At 40.1% G+C, this 25322-nt stretch overlaps 1 protein-coding gene across 2 annotated transcripts in view; it reads right to left on the bottom strand.

Annotated features, from left to right (window-relative positions):
- Positions 1-25267, bottom strand: part of amn1 (antagonist of mitotic exit network 1 homolog (S. cerevisiae)) — a 31081-nt gene extending 5814 nt beyond the window's left edge. The window contains exons 1-5 of one of the 2 annotated variants that reach the window (XM_060914748.1): positions 25151-25267; positions 24826-24939; positions 4005-4137; positions 1462-1591; positions 1151-1368 (exon numbers count right to left, since the gene is read on the bottom strand). In XM_060914748.1, coding sequence (XP_060770731.1) covers positions 1151-1368; positions 1462-1591; positions 4005-4137; positions 24826-24845 — 501 coding nt within the window. In that variant the 5' untranslated portion in view covers positions 24846-24939; positions 25151-25267. Of the gene's footprint in view, positions 1-1150; positions 1369-1461; positions 1592-4004; positions 4138-24825; positions 24940-25150 lie in introns of those variants that run through there. The other variant, XM_060914749.1, reaches the window with a different exon arrangement.
- Positions 25268-25322: the final 55 nt, after the last annotated feature.

The following is a 25322-nucleotide window of genomic DNA, read 5'->3' on the forward strand; positions in this document are numbered from 1 at the left end:
CTGAGGATGGAAGCAACCTGACGCTCACTGTATCCCTCTGCCAGTAAAGCCAGAATTGAACTCTTCTTTTTAACTCTTTGGGCATGATGAATAGATATTTTTGTATTCCAATTTAATTTAAGGTACTACTAGCACTGTTTTTGCCATCCAAACTGGTCCTATTGCAAGAGGATAGTGATGACCACAGCAGCTGTTTTTATATTTTTCTTCGTTAAATAAGATTTGGTTCAGGTGACCACCTAATCAGTACCATATTAAGTGAAATGAGGCGTGCTCGTGTTGGAATTCCAGCACAGACACTGGAATGAAATGGCTGCCATACATAGAGATGCTGATATAAGGAAAAAAAAATTGAAGTGGTCTCTTAATTTTTTCCAGAGCAGGCGGGTGGGCAGATAGATAAAGGCACTGCCTAAAAGTAGAGCTCCCAATGAGTGTAAAACATGTTTGAAAATAATCCTGTGTTATTTTTTAAAAAGTTATAATAAGTGCTGGATAAAAATCCATCTGTCTTAAGAAAATAAGAGATACAAATATTTTTGTCTGGTGGTCAAGTGTTTATGAGATACGTTGCCTTGCACTTATAAACAGGTACCGTATGGTTGCAAAAGCCAGCAAAAATCAGCATTACCATATTCTCTTAATATGGAGCCGCGCTTCGCTATGAATTTAATTGTACATCCTGCACACTGTGTCCAAACGTCTAAATTTATTGTTCAGAATTATAAAAACAAACATGTAAACATCTGACTGGGTCTATTAACATTCCTCAGAGCTTTGGATGTAAAATAAATTGGGGCTTTTAGACAAGATAAATTTAATTTGGGAAAATCTGTGGTCCAGTATAAGAAATGGTCCAAGTTCAGAGGCTGTCATGTGCGCAGATCAACTTTACTTCTTGTTTCTAGTTATATTTCTCTCTCACACACACACTTTTTGTGTATCATGTTTTGGAACCAAACTCTTCATATATTAGTATTAAACAAAAAACTTCATACAAAATAAATCACGAATATGAATGACATTTTTTGATATACATTATAAAAATAAATTTAAAAAACCCACACAACAACCCTCACTACTAATGAAATTAGACTGTTATCAGAATTCTGTCATTTCCTAGACTACACTTCTAGATCAGGTTACTTACCTCTGTCCCATCAAAATCGATGCTGCACAGACACCTGCAGTTAGCCCCGAGCTCAATCAGGGCTACATCACTGATTGCAGGGCATTCACGGAGGGAGATGACCTCTAGCCACTTACAGTTTCGCGCTAGCGCTCGTACACCCGAGTCGATTACAGCCACGCACCCAGTGAGGTCAACTACCTGAAGACCCACACAGTGTGAGGCCAAAGCTTTCAAACCTAAAGCACATTATTATTTTATTGTCATTAGTAGTAATAAGATGTACATCTTAAAAAAAATAGAACCAACTACACAATTGTGTTAAAGCATACCTTCTGATGTGATGTGCACACATCCTTTTAGTATTATACTCTTTAGTTGCGGACAGTGGATTTGTCTGAGTGCCGAGTCTGTAATGTTGCAGTTGCACAGGTTGATGGTGCGAATTCCTGCATGCAGGAGCTGCAAACACATCATTAAGCCAGAAACAATGAAGGAAAAAAAATGTACGTTTTCACTAATCCAGGTCATTCTGAATTTCCACTAGCCATACGTAGAAGTGAACAGGTTTGTGTAAACCTGAAGTTGTTCTACCCCTTCTCCCAAGAAAGTTCATCACTTCTATAGGAGAACTGTAGAACAGCAGCAGAACTGGCAGTATCCCATTATTAGCAGCTGGGACAGGTTCTCAAATCTGTACACATCCAATATTCACCTAGACATACTGCTACTACTATTAGACAATTGTGAAAGATGTTACAAATCCTGTGCTTATAGTTCCATGAAGCTTAGCATAAAAGATCCACAATTGGAGATCATCAACGTTATCACCATCATAGACGTATTTTACAGATGTTGACAAATTAATAGAAAAGACTATCTTGGCAAGTTTCTGGCCCATTGGAAGGCAACTGCGGAAATAAATACCATTTTTCTCAAATACATTCCTTCAGTTAGTGTCTACATGATGGAAAGAGTGCTGTCTAGATCCAAAATCTCCATAAGTCGTTCAACCAGGATAAGATCCGGTGATTGTGAAGGCCAAATGCACATGATGCACATTATTTTCCATACTCAAACCATTCAGTGAACCCTCATGTCCTGAGGATGTTGTCTTGGAGGAGACCACTCCCATCAAGATAGGTTAGGGTTGAGAAATGTTCTTAAACTATTGGACTATTAGCCCAAGAGCATTAGCTCAAAATTGAGTCCAACCCGGAACAAATTAGTAACAAGCTGAATTTTTCAGAATATGTTCAGAATACCCTTAGGAATAACATACTAAAAGTCCACGGGAATCCACCTTGTGCTCTCTGAGAAATTCAAGATGGCGTCCAAAATGGCCGCTGATTGGAGATTTTTCAATATCTCAGGGATAAAACATAATATAAATGCAATTAAAATGTTAAATATGTTCTCTCATACAAGCAATGCAAATTCACCATTGTCACACTATTAAAATTAACCAAGATTACAAGGTCATTAATGTGGAAATTACATGGAATTTGATGGTTGACATGATTGACAGATTAGCTTAGTAGGCTACTACATACATGAACATAATGTAAGACAACAATTAGACATCAATTTCCTTAATATTTAGTGCATCTTTAAGCTTTGATAAAATATTAAAGGGAAATTAAATTTGAGAACTCTATCTTCTAAAACTACAATGGCAAGCTGTTTCAGTACACTTCAACATTCCGGCGACTTTCATGACAAAAAGGTCTGCCTCAATAAAAGCTCTTGCTTATAAACAATGAGTAGACAAACACTTCTCAGTGCCTCAGTTGTAATGCTTGGACCTTTGTTGTACCATCAATGAAGTAGGGAATTTATTCAAGCTTAAGGGTGGAAAAAAATTAATCTTTGAGTTTCTAGCGCCAGTCTTTACTACTAGCAATGCCAGTGTGTTCGGACAAAAAATGACTGAACTCAGCATGACCTTTTAAACATGCCATTTTTCATTTTACACCACCAATTTACTTTAATTAATATTAATGAAAATAAGTGCTCCAACCCCTAGTAATTGTGTTTGTTGTTTTGTGAACAGAATAGGATGATACGGAGTGAACGAGTAACCAATGGATCCACACTATACACAAATATACTGTTATAATAATGTGTACATTGTTATTATATAATGTTAATACACAATGTAATTAATACACACATGTTGGAATTTACTCTCCTACCCTACAAAACATATATTCTGACCTTTTAATTGCATTAATATTTTGTTTTGGGCCTGAGATATGGGCAGATCTCCATTTGGTGGCCATTTTGGACGCCATCTTGAATTTCTCAGAGAGCACAAGGGGGATTTCCGGGGACTTTTAGTATGTTATTCCTAAAGGTATTCTGAACATATTCTGAAATTTTCAGCTTGTTACTAATTTGTTCCAGGTATAACCCTATTACTCCTGGGCTATATTTGCCCATGCAGTAAAGTAGTGAACATCAGACCATCCTTGTTTGTGAAAGACTGAGCCTTTCCAATTACTAATTGACCTGTTTACCTGTAGAATGTTCCAAACAGGTGTTTTTTGAGCTTTCCACAACTTTCCCAGTCTTTTGTTGCCCCAGTCCCAACGTTTTTGGAACATATCGCAGACCTCAAATTTCAGATGACTGTACATTTTTAAAAAACAAAATTTTGGTTTAAACAGTAAATAGCTTATATTTGTATTGCATTCAACTAAATATAGGTCAGAAAGGATTTACAAATCATGGTATTCTGTTTTTATTTATATTTTACACAGCCTCCCAACTTTTTTAGAATCAGGGTTGTATCTGTGGAAAATCTAGCCAAAAGGCATGAAGTGCTCAATCAGTAGAAAAAATAATGTTTATAATATGGATATCACTGTTTTACCTGACTTATGTTGGAATCAGTAAGAGTGCCTCTACTCGTCATTATTTGTAGCAGTTTGTCCTTGATACTGAATGGTAATGTCCTAATGCACTCCATATAGCAGTCTGCATACTGAGCCACACACCTCGCGCTCCTGCAGCATGACATTGTGTACACGTACATACACACACACACAGAGAAAGAGAATTACACAGTGGTGCAAAGATATGTTTATCTTCAAGTCATAAATATATATTTCATGAGTGTGTGAAGCGAATGAGTAAAATATTTTCAACACAAGAAGATAAACGTCATGTCCTCACGTCACTGTTTAATGTCCTTTATATTATATGGACACATCCACACAAAAAAAAGGAAGTTACATCAAAAGAATTTTAATTTTGAACCAGTTAGCCATTTTGATAACGTGCGTCAAGTCAGCGGGAAAACACTGGGAGTGACATATCGGTGATTATTATAATAAATACAGGCCCAAATAAAACCATGTATTCTATTCCCTTCTAGTGGGTTTATTGATGGCATGCAATATTATCATATTGCTTATCCTCCATGTATTACACCACTCTCCCCAATGGAGAAGGAGCTTGCAATATTCAAGTCAAGTCAACTTTATTGTCAAATAAGCTATACATGCTCGACGTACAGCACAGATGAAATATCAGTCCTCTCTGACCCACGGTGCAAACAGGCAATGCAATAAATAAAAATAGAATAATTGAAAAAAAACAAACAATATAAACAGTATAAACACTCTAGATAGGAACTAGACAGACTAAACACTCAAACAATATAAACAGAATAAACAAACAGTATAAAACACTAGAACAAGACAGACTAAACACTCAGACAATATAAACAGTATAAACACTAGATATTAACTAGACTAAACACTCATACACACACACAAATTGGTACAAATAACCAAACAGTCAAGGGCACTTGAGGTATAGCAGGTAAACATCAAACAAACAGAAACAAACTAGCAGCTGTTAAGGTGAGGTAGTGCGGAATAGTGCAAATGGGCGAAGTAAAGTGAGATGTGCGGTCCCGGAGTTCAGTGTGTTAATGAACAATTTTTTTTATATATATATATATATATATATATATATATATATATATATATATATATATATATATATATATATATTATTTTATTTTTATATATATATATATATATATATATATATATATATATATATATATATATATATATATAAAAGTGTGTGAGTGTGTGTGTGTGTGTGTGTGTGTGTGTATGTATATATATATATATATATATATATATATATATATATATATATATATATATATATGTGTTGGGGGGGGGGGACTGTGAGGATGACATGTCAGATGCTGAAAGGGGGGCAGGGGTGTGTGCGAGCAGAATCTGGGGCAGGGGGCAGAGGAGGGGCAGAACAGGGAGGGAGTTGAGCCTCCTGACCGCCTGGTGAAAGAAACTGTTCTCGAGCCTGCTGGTTTTGGCCCGGAGACTCCACAGTCTCCTCCCCGACGGCAGCAGGCTGAAGAGGCTGTGAGATGGGTGGGTGGGGTCACCTGCAATCCTGATGGCTTTGCGGGTGAGGCGGGAGTTATAGATATCCATAAGAGAAGGGAGAGAGACACCAATGATCTTCTCAGCTGCTCTCACGATGCGCTGCAGAGTCTTGCAGCAGGACACGGTGCAGGCGCCATACCACACGGTGATGCAGCTGGTCAGGATGTTCTCAATGGTGCCTCTGTAGAATGTGTGCATGATGGGGGCCGGGACTCTTGCTCTCCTTAGTTTGCGGAGAAAGTACAGACGCTGTTGGGCTTTTCTGGCCAGTGATGTGGTGTTGTTCCAGGACAGGTCTTCAGAGATGTCCACACCCAGAAACTTGGTGCTGCTCACCCTCTCCACTGCAGCACCGTCGATAGATAGTGGAGCATGCTGGGTGTGCTCTCTCCTGAAGTCCACAACAATCTCCTTCGTCTTCTCCACGTTCAGACAGAGATTGTTGTCCTTGTACCACATGGCCAAGCGGCTCACCTCACTCCTGTAGATTGTCTCATCGCCGTTGTTGATGAGACCCACCACAGTCGTGTCATCCGCAAACTTAATGAAGATATTGTTACAATATTGCACGTTGTCAAGACAACATGACATCACACATCACAGCTCATGCAAAGATCCAATGACAAAACTGTTGCGAACAATCATTTCTTTGTTGGCCGAGAGAGAAGACGAGGCTAATCCAGTGCTAGGCTTAAGCACTAAATAAATAAACTGAAACTAAAAAGATGCGCTGAAGACCCGAAAGGCTACCAAAACTTCATTATATATTCTTCACACATATTTACAAGGGGGCGGCACGGTGTAGTAGTGGTTAGCGCAGTCACCTCACAGCAAGAAGGTCTGGGTTCGAGCCCCGTGGCCGGTGAGGGCCTTTCTGTGTGGAGTTTGCATGTTCTCCCCGTGTCCGCGTGGGTTTCCTCCGGGTGCTCCGGTTTCCCCCACAGTCCAAAGACATGCAGGTTAGGTTAACTGGTGACTCTAAATTGACCGTAGGTGTGAATGTGAGTGTGAATGGTTGTCTGTGTCAGCCCTGTGATGACCTGGCGACTTGTCCAGGGTGTACCCCGCCTTTCACCCGTAGTCAGCTGGGATAGGCTCCAGCTTGCCTGTGACCCTGTAGAACAGGATAAAGTGGCTAGAGATAAGATGAGATATTTACAAGGGGGGAACCCACCCCATACCAATGGACATCGAAAAACTGGAAAAGAGATATGTCAGATATAGAACTTCTGCACTAGCGAGTGACTGACAGTTTGTAAACAAACATGGTCGTGAAGTTTGCTTCGTTAAAAGCGGAAGACAGAGAATTTTGGATGCCAGGTCGCGCCGTTGCGTGTAGATGTGGTCTATCGAGTATATTCCATTCAGCTACCATGATATTGAAGCAGTAGCTGAATGGAACATACAACCCCGATTCCAAAAAAGTTGGGACAAAGTACAAATTGTAAATAAAAACAGAATGCAATGATGTCGAAGTTTCAAAATTCCATATTTTATTCAGAATAGAACATAGATGGCATATCAAATGTTTAAACTGAGAAAATGTATCATTTAAAGAGAAAAATTAGGTGATTTTTAAATTTCATGACAACACATCTCAAAAAAGTTGGGACAAGGCCATGTTTACCACTGTGAGACATCCCCTTTTCTCTTTACAACAGTCTGTAAATGTCTGGGGACTGAGGAGACAAGTTGCTCAAGTTTAGGGATAGGAATGTTAACCCATACTTGTCTAATGTAGGATTCTTGTTGCTCAACTGTCTAAGGTCTTTTTTCTCGTATCTTCCGTTTTATGATGCACCAAATGTTTTCTATGGGTGAAAGATCTGGACTGCAGGCTGGCCAGTTCAGTACCCGGACCCTTCTTCTACGCAGCCATGATGCTGTAATTGATGCAGTATGTGGTTTGGCATTGTCATGTTGGAAAATGCAAGGTCTTCCCTGAAAGAGATGTCGTCTGGATGGGAGCATATGTTGCTCTAGAACCTGGATATAGCTTTCAGCATTGATTGTGTCTTTCCAGATGTGTAAGCTGCCCATGCCACACGCACTAATGCAACCCCATACCATCAGAGATGCAGGCTTCTGAATTGAGCGCTGATAACAACTTGGGTCGTCCTTCTCCTCTTTAGTCCGAATGACACGACGTCCCTGATTTCCATAAAGAACTTCAAATTTTGATTCGTCTGACCACAGAACAGTTTTCCACTTTGCCACAGTCCATTTTAAATGAGCCTTGGCCCAGAGAAGACGTCTGCGCTTCTGGATCATGTTTAGATACGGCTTCTTCTTTGAACTACAGAGTTTTAGCTGGCAACGGCGGATGGCACGGTGAATTGTGTTCACGGATAATATTCTCTGGAAATATTCCTGAGCCCATTTTGTGACTTCCAATACAGAAGCATGCCTGTATGTGATACAGTGCCGTCTAAGGGCCCAAAGATCACGGGCACCCAGTATGGTTTTCCGGCCTTGACCCTTACGCACAGAGATTCTTCCAGATTCTCTGAATCTTTTGATGATATTATGCACTGTAGATAGTGATAAGTTCAAACTCTTTGCAATTTTACACTGAAACTCCTTTCTGATATTGCTCCACTATTTGTTGGCACAGAATTAGGGGGATTGGTGATCCTCTTCCCATCTTTACTTCTGAGAGCTGCTGCCACTCCAAGATGCTCTTTTTATACCCAGTCATGTTAATGACCTATTGCCAATTGACCTAATGAGTTGCAATTTGGTCCTCCAGCTGTTCCTTTTTTGTACCTTTAACTTTTCCAGCCTCTTATTGCCCCTGTCCCAACTTTTTTGAGATGTGTTACTGTCATGAAATTTCAAATGAGCCAATATTTGGCATGAAATTTCAAAATGTCTCACTTTCGACATTTGATATGTTGTCTATGTTCTATTGTGAATACAATATCACTTTTTGAGATTTGTAAATTATTGCATTCTGTTTTTATTTACAGTTTGTACTTTGTCCCAACTTTTTTGGAATCAGGGTTGTACCCGATAGACCACAAAAAAAGCCAATGCTATTTCATTATTATACATACAGCACATTTTGAGGGAATAAAAAGACATGTATTCTATTCCCTTCTAGCGGGTTTCATTCATTCAGTTTGATAACATACAATATTGTTAGTATATCACTTATCCTGCATGTATTACGTCACTACCCAATGGTTTACGATATTGCATGGTTGTCGAGACATGATGCCACACGGAGATGTAAAACTTCCACACTAGCGAGTGACTGACAATTTGTAAACAAACATGGCCACGTGATTTGCTTCATTAAATACAGATGATTTTGAAAGACACGAACACCGAAAGGAACGTGTATGTATAATAACAATGCCTTTTTTCCGTGGCATATTGGGTATATTCCATTCATCTAGCATGATACTGAACCTGTCTTCGACTCGTCTACCACTCAATACCAGCCAATATTATTTAAATATGGTCACTCAGATCCACGAGGTATTTCGTATGAAAACATGTGACTTTTTCAACACAAGAAGATAAACTTCATATCTTCAAGCCAACTTGTGATTTTCATTTTATTATATAGACCCAAACAAAAAGTATCCAAATTTATCAAAAGCAATTCACTGATTTCCTCATGAGAGGCATATAGAGGTTTACATCACAGCTGCCATCCGGCTGTATTTTTCGTATGAAAAATGAGTGGCATATTTCCCAGTAAAACATTTATATGTCCATATATATACACACACACACACACACACACACACACACACACACCAGAAAGTCTGCAGACCCCTTTCATCTTCTCCACGTTTTATGTTAGACTTATTCTACAATAGACGGAGTTCATTTTTTGTTACAAAATTCTACACAAAATAGCCCATAATGACAAAGTGAAAGGGTGGCACGGTGGTGTAGTGGTTAGCGCTGTCGCCTCACAGCAAGAAGGTCCTGGGTTCGAGCCCCGGGGCCGGCGAGGGCCTTTCTGTGTGGAGTTTGCATGTTCTCCCCGTGTCCACGTGGGTTTCCTCCGGGTGCTCCGGTTTCCCCCACAGTCCAAAGACATGCAGGTTAGGTTAACTGGTGACTCTAAATTGACCGTAGGTGTGAATGTGAGTGGTTGTCTGTGTCTATGTGTCAGCCCTGTGATGACCTGGCGACTTGTCCAGGGTGTACCCCGCCTTTCGCCCGTAGTCAGCTGGGATAGGCTCCAGCTTGCCTGCGACCCTGTAGAAGGATAAAGCGGCTAGAGATAATGAGATGAGACAAAGTGAAAGCAGATTTTTAGAAAATATGCAATTTTATTTTACTGACAAAAATAGGTTATTTAGGGGTTACATACCTGTACACACCCTTAGCCTAATACTTGGCTGATGCACATTTGGCAGAAATTACAGCTTCAAGGCATCTTGGGAAAGAAGCTACCAGCTTGGCACACTTCTTTCTGGATATTTTTGCCCATTCCTCTTGACAGATCCCTTGCAAGCTCGGTCAGGTTGGATGGGGAGCATCGGTACACAGCCATTTTCAGCTCCTTCCACAGATGTTCAATTGGATTCAAGTCTGGGCTCTGGTTGGGCCACTCAAGGACATTCACAGACTTTCTCCAAAGCCACTGCTTTGTTCTCTTGGCTGCGTGCTTCGGGTCGTTGTCACATTGGAAGGTAAACCTTCGCCCCAGCCTGAGGTCCAGAGCTCTCTGGAGCAGGTCTTCTTCAAGGATCTCTGTGTACTTGGCTGCATTCATCTTTCCCTCTATCAGGACTAGTCGCGCTGTTCCCGCCGCTGAAAAACATCCCCACATCATGATGCTGCCACTGCCATGCTTCACTGTAGGGATCACATTAGCCAGGTGATGAGCAATGCCTGGTTTCCTCCAGACGTGACGCTTGGTATTCAGGCCAAAAAGTTCAATTTTGGTTTCATCAGACAAGAGAATCTTGTTTCTCATGGTTTGAGAGTCCTCTAGTGCCTTTTGGCAAACTCCAAGCAGGCGGTCATGTACCCTTTACTAAGGAGTGCTCCTGTCTGGCCACTTTATCATAAAGGCCTGATTTGGGGAGTGCTGCCTGGATGGTTGATCTTCTGAAAGGTTCTCCCATCTCCACAAGGATACGCTGGAGCTCTGTCAGAGTGACCCTTGGGTTCCTGCTCACATCCCTGGCCAAGGCCTGTCTTCCCCAATTGCTCAGTTTGGCCGGGCGGCCAGGTCTAGGAAGATTCTTGGTGGTTCCAAACTTCTTCCATTTATGAATGATGGTGGCCACTGTGCTCTTTGGGACCTGTGAAGCTGCAGCAATTTTTCTGTACCCTTCTCCAGATCTATGCCTTGACACAATCCTGTTTGAGGCCTGCATAATTCCTTTGACCCCATGGCTTGGAGTTTGCTCTGACATGCACAGTCAACTGTGGGACCTTAGGCAGCTGGGCCATAGAAGGTTCACGCTGCATGCTGCACGTTCACGTGAAGAACCGGACCCTGGGCCATTAAACTTCATGCTTGGATGTTCACGTGTTGCGTCTGTTCTACTTTGACCGAGTAACCAACAATATGGACTCTTCGGATGACGACGATTGCCTCATTCTGCTTTTACTGAGACAGAGGAAGAGAAAAAGGAACAGAATTTGGAGCCGAGAACACTTCCTTCTGAGAGAAACCCGTGGTGAATTTCACCGAACATTCTATAATCTGCTTGACAATCCCGATGAAGAACTATTTTTCAATTATACCATTCAATTATATTTTTTCTGAAGTTTTCCCCTGAAAGCATAGAGTTATCTCCCTAGACCCGTTCTGATTGGCTGGCGCGGCGGTGACCGCATGCATTGACTGGAATTTCCATCTTCACGCCTAGAAAAAAAAGTGTGCATGTTCATTTCACGCTTCACGCGTGAAGTGTGCAGCGTGCAACGTGAACGCCGTTCTATGGCCCAGAGCAAGTCATGCTACGTTTGTCCACTTTTCTTTACACGCGTGTAGCGTGCAGCATGAACCTTCTATGGCCCAGCTGCCTTATAATACGTAAGGTGTTGGCAATCCCCAGTCATGTCCAATCAGTTGAATTTACCACAGGTGGACTCCAATTAAGTTGTAGAAACATCTCAAGCAGTATCAGTGGAAACAAAATGCACCTCAGCTCACTTTTGGGTGTCATATCAAAGGGTGTGCAGACTTGTGTACATATATTTAACATTTTGATTTTTAATAAATTAGTGCAAATGTCTAAAAACCTGCTTTCACTTTGTCATTATGGGCTATTTTTTGTAGAATTTTGTGAAAAACAAAAAAAAAAAAAAAACACACACCTCAATCTATTGTAGAATAAGTCTGTAACGTAATAAAACATGGAGAAGGTGAAAGGGGTGTGCATATTTTTTAATATATGGTACATAGAGAATTAATGATGTACCACTGATTCTTGGGATTTTGGATAAAACAGGTTTTAATTTTGAAAATAAAAAGTTACTTAAATTACAAAATCTAAAAAGGTATATCATTATAGGACAAGGCCTTGGCTGTTCAGCAATGTACTGGTACAAGCTCCTCATTTTGTATTTTTTTTTTTTCATAAAATAGGCATTTTTTCAGCTATTACTTTGTTTTTATCAACACTGTCAGATACAATAAAAAGCAAATTATTTTGTATATACTTGGTCTAATATGTATTTAGAGTTTTTAAATCATTATCTGGCATTCTTAGCACACATACACTTCAAAGTTGAATATTCACTTTTATTCAATTTTTATACAGTTTCACGTGTACTCCTTTAAAAGATCTAATATTATACAATATTTACTTTGAGCCTAAGGAGACAAAGTAATGTTTTTTTATTTAACAAACTTATTTTTGCATTAAAAGAGACCATTACTTTCATAACTCAACAGCACTGAAGAAACATGTTGTAAGCATATTCATTTAAAACAAATAAAACTCCCTCTGACGGTGGTGACTTTAGAGACAGTGGCCTCATTACAACATAATTTCAATTCCAAAGTCAATGGCTTTTTGCTTAACAACTTTAACTATTTGGTCCAAAAAAAAAAAAAAAAAAAAAAAAAAAAATCCTGAGCAATGTAATAACATTTTTTCAAAGAATATAGGCCTGAGGTACAATTAAGCAATATCATTTTTAAAAAGTACTCCATCCCTATCATCAAATCATCATAGTAAGAAATGTTATTACCAGTGGGAATAATGTACAATGCATCACTAAGATCTTGAACTGTCATCTAGTACCCCCTACTCATAAAATAATACATTAGATTCTTCTGTAAACTGGACTGTAAACTGTATTGGACGTGAACAGATAAAACAACAAAAACGAACAAAAACTACGTTAACTAAAAACTCAAAAATGACTAAATTGTGAGCAAACATTCAATAAGAAATTGTGTAAATACCACAAAACACATCTGGCACAATAATAAAAATAATAATTCATATGTGAACTCCTTTGAGTATTCCCTGACTGTTTTACATCACTCCACCACTCATTTGCCTTTATTAAGAAGCATATGGTGTACGTCTCTCCTCTATGAAGTCCATGACTTCAGCCGACAGGTTGTATATCTCCCTCGTCCTGCTTGCACGACCTGGTTCCACAAGTTTGACCAGAATATGGTCAAATGGTATGAAGCACATATCCTTTCCACTTTTTTTGGATAAAATTGTGTGTTGGGCCCATGAGGGTGGAAAAATTCTACTTCCACATCCTGATGATCAGCGTCCACAGTGACAGCCTTTGCTAACCACCAGTTCTGCAAGCCAATCTCCACGATGAACTACATCAGTAGATAGATCTGTCACAGTCCCATCAGGACCACTCTTGGTCAGTGGTTCTTGCTCCATTGGCTCATGCTCACTTTCCTCCCATTCCATTTCCTCCTGCTCCATTTCCTCCATCAGCATTGCCAAAGGACTCTTCCTCTTTTGCATTGGTATAGGACAGTCATCCTCAACCTGTACCTTGGATGTGTTGGTAAACTGGAATATTGTTGGGCTGAAACACTCGCACATCTGTGGCTCACTGCAGAAACAGGACAGTGATCTGCAATAGATCTCAGAGTCGTTTCGGTGTGTCGGTATGACCTGATGGAGTTTCCTTGTTGCAGGAACAGGTCTGAGTGGTTGAGAAAGGAGTGCATCATATGGCTGCATGTCAGCTTCCATAATGATGTAGAGCTTAGTGCTGCTGAGGCTTCTGCCAACCATCTCATGGAAGATATTCCCATTCACAATGTCAGAAAACCTGACGGTGGTGACAAAAACCTACTCTTTCACATGATATGCAGGAGTTGTTCACATTAGCCATCTTGTTTTCCCTCTGTTGCTAGCTACTTCAGACCTCTTCTTAAAAAGTATACATTTGTCATAATCTAATCTAATATTTTTTAATACAAAAGTGACAGTGTTGACATGCTATGGTTGTGACTGTAGCAGTGTCCAAAAACATGAGCAAGTTTAAGAAAAAGATACCAAACTTACAGGAGCTTGAGTAATCTGGAAGCATGCAGTAGAGCTGAAGGTTTGAAAAGAGGGTCCTCAGGAATATAGTTGACTTTGTAGTTGCCTGATTTTATTGCTTTTTGTAAATATCTGACGGTGGCGACAAATGTGGGACACATTTTGAGCAACCACAAAATAGTAAACATCGTTCAAAACTCACTGTTTGCAGTTTTAAATACATACAAGTGTATTCTTTCATGTAGTAAAGGTATTATTCAATTAAATTACTTTGTTTTTTTAATCAAGTTGAAGTGATTAGCTCCTATCCAAGGACAACTGATTTTGTAGGCAGTGGCCAGCATATAATCATTAAATTAATAAAAAATAAAAAACAATCCTATAAAAGAACCTTACATATGTGCAAAGGACCCCCTGATAACTAATTTTATGAAAATGTTATTAATTTCCAACAGACTTAGCACTTTTCTTAGTGGGACATGTTTTTGCCAAAGTTTCAAGAATCAGTGGTACACCAAACAGGGATTTTACCTCCTATAATTTAAATTGCACAGGGGAATAAACTCGGAAGCAGGGGCCCCTGTGTGGTGTGACAACACAGATATGAAGAGAGTGAGTGTGAGTTTTTCAGCTTGCACACTAACCACAGCCATCGTTATAAGCAGAGGGAGCAGCAGTGTACACATGTACCCACACACACAAACAATAATGACTGACCAGTTACAAATAGTTTAAACTGCATTTAAACTAGCTGCATGAGGTGTGAAAACGTCTGTCAAAAAGTTGAGACTTTGATCACTCACAAATAAACACACATCTTGTGTGATTCATATCACTTGAAAGTTGACACCTTTAATCCCTCACAGTCATGAGGTGTGAAGTGTCATGAGATGTGTGATAATCACAGGCCCATATGTATACACACACACACACACACACACACACACACACACACACACACACGCGCATCTCAAATTAGAATACCATGAAAAAAGTTCATTTTTTTCATAATTTAATTAAAAAAAGGTAAAAACTTACATATATTCTATATTCATTACATGTAAAGTGAAATATTTAAAGCCTTTTTTGTTTTACTTTTGATGATTATGGCTTATAGCTCATGAAAATCAGAAATCCAGTATCTCAAATTATTAGAATATTCCCTAAGATCAATCAAAAAAAGGATTTACAATACAGAAATGTCCAACTTCTGAAAAGTATATTCATTTATACACTCAATACTTGGTTGGGGCTCCTTTACCATGAATTACTGCATCAATGCGGTGTGGCATGGAGGTGATCAGTCTGTGGCACTGCTGAGGTGTTACTGAAGCCCAGGTTGCTTTGATAGCGGCCTTCAGCATATCTGTATTTTTGGGTCGGGTGTTTCATCTTCCTCTTGACAATACCCCATAGATTCTCTATGGGGTTCAGGTCAGGCAAGTTGGCTGGCCAATCAAACAGTAATATCATGGTCAGCAAACCATTTGGTAGTAGTTTTGGCACTGTGGGTAGGTGCTAAGTCCTGCTGGAAAAGGAAATCAGCATCTCCAAAAAGCTCATCAGCAGATGGAAGCATGAAGTGCTCTAAAATCTCCTGGTAGATGGCTGTGTTGACTTTGGACTTGATAAAATACAGTGGACCAACACCAGCAGATGACATGGCACCCCAAATTCTCACAGACTATGGAAACTTCACACTGGGCTTCAAACACCTTGGATTCTGTGCCTCTCCACTCTTCCTCCAGACTCTAGAACCGTGACTTCCAAATTAAATGCAAAATGTACTTTCATCTGAAAAGAGGACTTTGGACCACTGAGCAACAGTCCATTTCTTTCTCTCCTTAGCCCAGATAAGACACTTCTGACATTGTCTCTGGCTCAAGAGTAGCTTGATCTTAGGAATGTGAAAGTTGTATCCCCTTTCTTGAAGATGTCTGTTCGTGATGGGTCTTGATGCACTGACACCAGCCTCAGTCAACTCCTTGTGAAACTCTCCCAAGTTCTTGAATCAACTTTTCTTGACAATCCTCTCAAGACTGCAGCCATCCCTGTTGCTTGTGCACCTTTTCCAGCCACCCTTTTCAGCAATGACCTTTTGTGGCTTACCCTCCTTGTGGAGGGCATCAGTGATCATCTTCTGGACAACAGTCAAGTCAGCAGTCTTCCCCATGATTGTGGTTGTGTGTACTGAACTAGACAGAGAGATACTGTTCATACTGTTTTACTCAAACTCGAAATGAAATATTCTAATATTTTGAGATTTTTTTTTTGTTTTTGTACTGTATGCCATACTGATTAAAATTAAAATAGAAAAATGCTTGAAACATTTTAGTTTGTGTAATGAGTCTATAATATATAACTTTCACTTTCTTAAATAACTGATGGAAAATATTGAACTTTTTCACAATATTCTAATTTTTTGAGATGCACTAGTGTGTAATTATTTATTTATTTATATATATATATATATATATATATATATATATATATATATATATATATATATATATATAATAAAATTACACACTAGTGCATCTCAAAAAAGTGTGTATTATATATATATATATATATATATATATATTTTTTTGAGATGCACTAGTGTGTAATTTTATATATATATATATATATATATATATATATATATATATATATATATATATATATATATATATATAATAAATAAAAACACATGTATGTGTGTGTATGTATATACAAGGGGAGGTTGAGCTCTTAAATCTCATACCTTAACAGTACTTGTGTTCATCATTACTACTGGGGGGGGGGACTACTCTGAAGCATGCCAAGACCAGATGGGCATGTGGAGATTGCCATACATCCAGCACCAAGACCCAAGATACCATCTTCTGTGTTGGATATGCCAAGTGGTTTCACAGAACTTGCAAAAACCTTTCCAAAACACAATTTCAAGAGCTGAACTCCATGGAGCATGAGTTTTAGTATAAGGGATGCTGCTACAGTCAGGGGTCCTTCAACTTCAGTCTCTCTTTAGAGAGATTTCGCAAGTTCGTCCAGGAAGAAGACGTCAGCCGCTTGAAGACAGCTGCCCAGCTTGAAAGTATTCTTCTCAGAGATTGTCAGCTTAAGATACCAGACACCAGCATAAGGTGGCCTCTCCAGCACCTACAAATGGACCAGGTATTATCCAAAATCTACACAGCTTGCAGCAATGGCAAAGACAGTAACAAAAAAACCATTGCTCTCTCAGGCAATGGTAGCTGCCTATTCAATGCTGCATCAGTGGCACTGTATGCTGATGGCCGTGCCCAGGAGCTACATGTGCGCACAACTATTGAACTCATTCTCCACAGTGATGCATATGTATATCTACATGCCATTCACCAAGTTCTGCTGCATAGAATAAACCATCAGAGATGGAGTAAAGGGCAACTTCTCTTCTGCATTCACCATGGCAGCACTTGTCATTCAACATCCCATTGCTTCAGTCTACTCTCCTCAGTGATCCAGTTTTTCATTGGCTCACAACAACTTTGGAGCCCCTACATAATTCCAGCAGCCACTCTGACACTATTTACATCATGTGGAGCAGGCTAGGGAGTGGATCACCCAACATTGTGGAATCCCAACCACTTTGTCCCACTCATCACACAAGCAGACACCACCAGGAGTCCTACTACCATTGACACCACAAGTCCAACACGTCTAGATATCTCTTCTATTGCAGTATTTGATGAACAGTTCAGCACATTTAAGTCCTCTCTCCATGTGGAAGAGTTCGCAGAACTTGTTCATAGGGCAGCAGATGTCCCCACTGATCCTCATCTTCCAGATCAGTAATCACTCGTGTTTGAATCACCAGAAGTCAGCCCATCTGTCTCCACACCTGGATCTCCTACCACCAAACATTCACTCCCAGGTTGCTTCATGGATGTCAAGGAAGTTTACACTAATCATCACCTCTTAGGAACCAGCCATTATAGCCATCCCAAGCAGAAGGAAAAAAACCCACCCATTTCATCCTCTACAATGTAGGCAATACAGAGGAGTGCTCCAAAAGGACTGCACAGCAATTTCAATGACAACTGTGGAGTCTGGGACAGCAGCAAGGGATCAACTAAGAAGCAAAAGTTCATCACCTCTTCAGATGGCACCCTTAGTTTCATTGAGAAGCATCATGGTGAATACTACAGAAACCATAAAAATCCAGAGACCTGTTTGATACCTCAACCAGCATCAGCAGACATTGTCATCAAGTACTACTATACAACACTAAAGCATGACTCAAACTACAAGAGAGTCACATGGATTGAGAATGTCCCACCATCTCTAAAAGCTAAGGAGTCCAAAGCAGTGATTGAATACATCAGCACCTTCCCAGACACCACATCAAGCCATGGCAATGCAAAGCTGTCTCATGGCCAGTACATACAGACAGCACCAGAAGTTATCAACAAGATCAAGATGTCAGCAGCCTCAAGTCAACCCCGCACAGTGTACACAGACATGGTCCTAGATTCATCAGTGAATTGTCCTCATGACTTGAAACAGGTGCAAAACACAAAATATGCTGTCAACCACCAAGCAAGAGAGAAGAATGGAGGGACACAGTACTGGCAAAACTCTGCAGACTACATTCAGGCAGTCATCTCTCAGCTAGACGACCACCCCTTTGTTCAGCATGTGGTGCTTCTTAAAGGGAAGCCACCTGGATTTATCTTGCATGTTGAGGACCAGCTGAGTGACATTGCACAGTTCTGTTCAGCTGATGCCAGTTATCCCTCCATCATGGGTATCAACAGGACCTTCAACTTGGGGGAATGCTACATAGCATGTACAGTCTACAAGAACAACAGAGTCCTCCAGAAATCATCACAGGAACCACCCATCATGTTAGGCCCCATTTACCTACAGTGGTGCTTGAAAGTTTGTGAACCCTTTAGAATTTTCTATATTTCTGCATAAATATAACCTAAAACATCATCAGATTTTCACACAAGTCCTAAAAGTAGATAAAGAGAACCCAGTTAAACAAATGAGACAAAAATATTATACTTGGTCATTTATTTATTGAGGGAAATGATCCAATATTACATATCTGTGAGTGGCAAAAGTATGTGAACCTTTGCTTTCAGTATCTGGTGTGACCCCCTTGTGCAGCAATAACTGCAACTAAACGTTTCCGGTAACTGTTGATCAGTCCTGCACACCGGCTTGGAGGAATTTTAGCCCATTCCTCCGTACAGAACAGCTTCAACTCTGGGATGTTGGTGGATTTCCTCACATGAACTGCTCATTTCAGGTCCTTCCACAACATTTCAATTGGATTAAGGTCAGGACTTTGACTTGGCCATTCCAAAACATTAACTTTATTCTTCTTTAACCATTCTTTGGTAGAATGACTTGTGTGCTTAGAGTCGTTGTCTTGCTGCATGACCCACCTTCTCTTGAGATTCAGTTCATGGACAGATGTCCTGACATTTTCCTTTAGAATTCACTGGTAGAATTCAGAATTCATTGTTCCATCAGCGATGGCAAGCCATCCTGGCCTAGATGTAGCAAAACCGGCCCAAACCATGATACTACCACCACCATGTTTCACAGCTGGGATAAGGTTTTTATGCTGGAATGCAGTGTTTTCCTTTCTCCAAACATAACACTTCTCATTTAAACCAAAAAGTTCTATTTTGGTCTCATCTGTCCACAAAACATTTTTCCCAATAGCCTTCTGGCTTGTCCACGTGATCTTTAGCAAACTGCAGATGAGCAGCAATGTTCTTTTTGGACAGCAGTGGCTTTCTCCTTGCAACCCTGCCATGCACACCATTGTTGTTCAGTGTTCTCCTGATGGTGGACTCATGAACATTAACCAATGTGAGAGAGGCCTTCAGTTGCTTAGAAGTTACCCTGGGGTCCTTTGTGACCTCACTGACTATTACACGCCTTGCTCTTGGAGTGATCTTTGTTGGTCGACCACTCCTGGGGAGGGTAACACAATTGTCTTGAATTTCCTCCATTTGCACACAATCTGTCTGACTGTGGATTGGTGGAGTCCAAACTCTTTAGAGATGCTTTTGTAACTTTTTCCAGCCTGATGAGCATCAACAACGCTTTTTCTGAGGTCCTCAGAAATCTCCTTTGTTCATGCCATGATACACTTCCACAAACGTGTGTTGTGAAGATCAGACTTTGATAGATCCCTGTTCTTTAAATAAAAAAAAAAAAAAAAAAAACAGGGTGCCCAATCTCACCTGATCGTCATCCCATTGATTGAAAACACCTGACTAATTTCACCTTCAAATTAACTGCTAATCCTAGAGGTTCACATACTTTTGCCACTCACAGATATGTAATATTGGATCATTTTCCTCAATAAATAAAATGACCAAGTATAATATTTTTGTCTCATTTGGTTAACTGGGCTCTCTTTATCTACTTTTAGGACTTGTGTGAAAATCTGATGATGTTTTAGGTCATATTTATGCAGAAATATAGAAAATTCTAAAGGGTTCACAAACTTTCAAGCACCACTGTACACTAGGATAGCAGTTATAAGAACTACCATGGGTTTTTCTCTCACCTGCAGTGCAAGTTCAACAGCATCACTCTGGCAGGTATGGAACTCTGCATCAGAGATCTGCTGATTGGCTCAGATGAGGAGAGAGCCCTGACTAAAGCCCTAAGATGGTGCTTCCCAGATTCTTCTCTGCTCCTTTGTATACATCATCTAGAAGATAACACCAGATGTCGACTGCAGGACAAAGTTGGTGTGGACAAGACGACCCAGAAGCTAATCCTGCAGGATCTCTTTGGGCCAAATGGCCTCACAAGTGCCAACAACGCATTCCAGTTTGATGAAGTGGCTCACACTTCAGCTGAAGTATGAAGAAATATTTCCCCCTCTTCACTCCTTACCTACACCAGAAGCTCCTGCCTGCCATCAGAAAATGTGGTTGCACCATGGAGGACTCATGACAACATGCCCATCAACTGGACCAACAACAACAGTGAGGCAATCAACCATTGCTGAAGCTGGAGACCAACTGGAAGCCTGAGAAAGTTCCAGATCTCACCGAGAAGACCCACCGCATCGTGCTACTACAGTACGCTGACATCTGCTGAGCACTTCACAGTCAAGGCAATTTCCAACTTGCCCCACATGTGCAACATCTGCAAGTTGCACACATCAACGGGACTGCTAAGACTGAGGAAGAACAAACTCTAAGACTTCATGGCCTACAGGAGCAAAAAAAAGACCAGCTAAGATGACCTCCACTGATGGCAAACTGACCATTACATCCACACCACATCTAGCCAAAAAGCCATGCCAGCAGTCCCACCCCAAGGCAGCAAAGACCAAGTAAACAGCACAGATTGCCTACATACAATGTAATTACAATGTATTTGTAAATTATCCATTCCATATATTGTGATTGTATAATATGTTAACATTAATAAAACATGTATTCCAAAATTCTTTCGTTTTGATCTTTAATATGGTAAGGATAACAGTCCAGACGGTGTGCCTACTACATCAGAACAGTGTTAACACTGTCCGGACAGTGATAGAAAGTTCTGGACGGTATCCAGGCGGCTCCAGACGGCAATTAGTACAACCAGTCAGATCAGTCCGCAGAAAGAAGTCCGGTCAATTTTGTTGCTTTAAAGTGCATCAGTACTGGTCATGCTTACAACATTAATCGTGCTTTATGTATTACTTATAGACAAAAAAAAGACGTTCACATTCAGTCTCAAAAAAAAAAAAAAAAAAAAAAAAAAAAACTGTAAAAGCACTTTTGTGGATAATTTTATTCCGTGAATTACCCGCAGAGGTAGAACCATGGGGAGCAGCCATTGCCGGCCGGAAGTACCGTACAATTGTTGATTCTGGGTTATCGGGTGCGAGTAAACAAGCAGTTTTCTGTGGGTCGAGATTCCCAGTCAAGTAACTTCAGAACACATTGAATAAATAGATCTAATACTTGTACTAGATCTTTATTTTATGGCACATATCTATTATTTCATGGCATTATGTGCAAGTAGGTTTGATTGTACTTTGGGGTCAAGAGCTTTGCCGGCGAAGCTCGACAGGTTTAGAAGGAGTAGGACATGTATTGAGATTAAAAAAAAAACTTGGATATTTATCATACAAGCATAATAAACATATTGACAAAAACTTTATACTTTTCAATGTACCCACTGCCAAATATAGTTTTTAAGTTATCTAAATTAGATGAAACATAAAACTTGTCACCTTACTCGGTCACACCGGAGTCGGAGGGCGCACTTCCACGTTCTGCATTCAAGACTATTTACATGCCCTGTGTCTGAAATCACTCCCTACTTACTATATAGGGCACTATATAGTGAGGACGGCATTTTGCAGCGCTGTCCGAAACGCTAGTGAGGATTATTACACCCTATATACACTGCACTCAAAGTATCCCACAATGCATCATGAAAAGTAGTGTACAACCAATGGTCACTAACCAAGCAATATATCCCATCATGCATTGCGGTCACGCTGAAAAAAATCAAATTAAGAGTCTCAAATTTGATTTAATAAAAGGCAGCAGCAAAGAAGAAAGTATTCAGCCTTGATTTAAAAGAACTTCAACATGCGGCAGACACAAAGTACTTTGCATTTATTAATGTAGGAAATACACTCAGTATAATATGTATTGATCACAAAAATACATGCATGTATTTATTATTTTGAAAACCCACCAACCTCCTGATCCGGCATGTTTTAATTGTGTGACAGTAATGACAAATACCAGCGCAATGGACAAGTGTCCGAAAGCGTTTTTTTCATTTTACCAATGAGCTCACTATATAGTAGTTCCCTATATAGTGAGTAGTGAATGAGTGAGCAATTTTGGACACAGGGATGGTAACAGCATGATAATCACTTTCACCCTTTCAGTTTCGTTTCCGCAGTGGGAACGCCCACCGTAAACGGGATAAAATTTGTCTGACATAGTTTGGGCTATTTGGAGGTAAAATTTGTTGCCAGATGGCATATGGATTTTATGCACTTCAGATGATTCAGGACAGTGATTCAATTCATGATTCAGGACAGCAATTTGGTTCAATCTTGAGAACTGCGACACTGATGAACAGTGCATTTTTTTTTTTAACTTCAGGCCACACCAATTCGATGAGGTGGTTCTCGGCATCGCCGCTTGAAGAAAATGCAAAATGAAAAAAAAAAAATCGAAATCAAACTCCCGCCAACAGAAAAGGTCACGTGACGTGAGATCGCCAATCAAATCGCCCCTTTCACTTTCGTTAAAGACTTGAAGTAGCCTACTCCTGGTCAAATCTTTTTTTCTGTGCATTGTAGATGTTCAATTGACTGTAATTCAATCATTTATTTAGCCTCTGTGTTTACTGGCTTGCCTGTATTGTTTGGTCTATTTCCACCGCTAATTTTACCATCAGAGCATTTTTTTTTTTTTTTTTTTTTTTTTTTAATTTCACCCGCTCGCTTCATATTTTTCCTGAAAAAATCCAAGAACCAACTAATTAAATTGGTGTGGTCTCAACTCAATCCAGGCAATGATCAGCTCGAGTAAGTGTAAATATTTCTATTTCTTATGAGCAGATCGGTTGATAATGTGTTTTCTTAAGCCCAGTGCACACCTTCCTGATTTCACCGGGGCTTCGTGTGTCGGGCAATCGGTTACAAGTATACAGGCCCGATTTGATCGGTTCAAAATTCCCCGCACACATTTGGAAGACATCGTACACATTCAGCCCGAATAGATGGTCACATGTTCAAGATATCACATGATACATACATACAAGAAGTATTAAATTTTGAATATTAGAATCAAAAAGGGATAATAATCCCAACTAGACAAATCAATAATAAGAATTGATTCTAATTTGTTCAGTCGTTCTTAAAATTCAACTTGTTCTGGGATTCCGGACAAGCGATTTCTGTACCACTGACAATGCTATAATACTTTACCACGCATTTTCAAAGCTGACACGATTACAGCCATAGCCTCGCTCCTCTTTTCCTGTTTGCTGTAATCAGGTGAACTAATGTCATAAAGACAGGTGGACGCTTCCCAAAGTGACAAGTTGTGCTTCCCGGTCTGTAGTCCATGTGTGATCAATCCTGGCTGTTTAAAATTATCATAACTGATGAGATCATAGTAACAACTCGCACACTACCGATTGTGTTGTGGACGAGGAGATCATGTCTGAAAATATCAAGACCAGTTTGATCTGAACCGAGCACCCGATGAAATCAGCTACGAGGTGCCCCCGCACACATTTACGATTCGCAAACGATTTAATCGGCCCGACAAAATCGTAAGCGAATCGGGAAGGTGTGCGGTGGGCTTTAGACTGGTGTTTGCAGCACAGGGTCAGTGACCAGTCCACTGCAGCCCAGCCAATCAGACAAACCAACGACTGTGCATCACTACCGGTGCTGGAACAGCCCATGAAGGAGGCAACATGTCGCTGACCATGCCTGACTGGTGGAACAGGGACTTAAAACTCGAGCGTGCTTTATAAGAGCTTATGACGAACGTTATATGACGGTATCATGCTGATCTTTTGAAATAGCGAATAATTAAAATTCACTACAGGGACCCTTTAATAATCACATTAACAAATGTCAGCTCATTCGTGACACCCTGTGGCAAAAACAAAGCGTTACTTCCTCAGAAAACACCATGGAAGACTTCTAATAGTAATTTTAATGTTCCGTTTAGTTTAATTCGGCTAATCTTCAGAAGGCTACGGAGTTTACAGCTACGGCTGTTATTAGAAGAGACAATAGTGTCGGCTAATGATAAAAAAAATTACTTACAGATCTAATAAAGAGTCCATCAACAGGCTTGGTGACGGTGACTGTTGAAAACGCCCCAACAAAGAGCTCAGTACCCCAGAGGGATCATTTGGAGCGGTATTCAGTGAAGGATGGCTACAAGAAGTGGAAAGCAGAAAGCAGGAAGGGAAGATATAATTGAGCGCTGCACAGTACATATTCATAAAAACGTGGAAATCACCAATAGAAGAAGGTTCAGAACTGGAAAGGAGATTAAAGACTGCAAACAAACTTCTACTGTCTCCTTCATCGCTGACCAGCCTGTGGTGGCTGTAATTCTACATTAAAGAACTTCGCGAGTACAAACCTTTGGAATAGTCACAGTTCAGTCCACATGATGCATAAAGTCTCGAAAGACAAAATATCTATTCCTTTGTAAACTGCAAGGCGCCTGCAGGTCAATTTATTTACAGCCTTCTTCTTCTTTGAGATTTTACGGCAGCTGACATCCACAGTGTTACACTACTGCCACCTGCAGG

The sequence above is a fragment of the Neoarius graeffei genome, chromosome 2, assembly GCF_027579695.1.
Source record: "Neoarius graeffei isolate fNeoGra1 chromosome 2, fNeoGra1.pri, whole genome shotgun sequence".
Taxonomy (NCBI): Eukaryota; Metazoa; Chordata; class Actinopteri; order Siluriformes; family Ariidae; genus Neoarius; species Neoarius graeffei.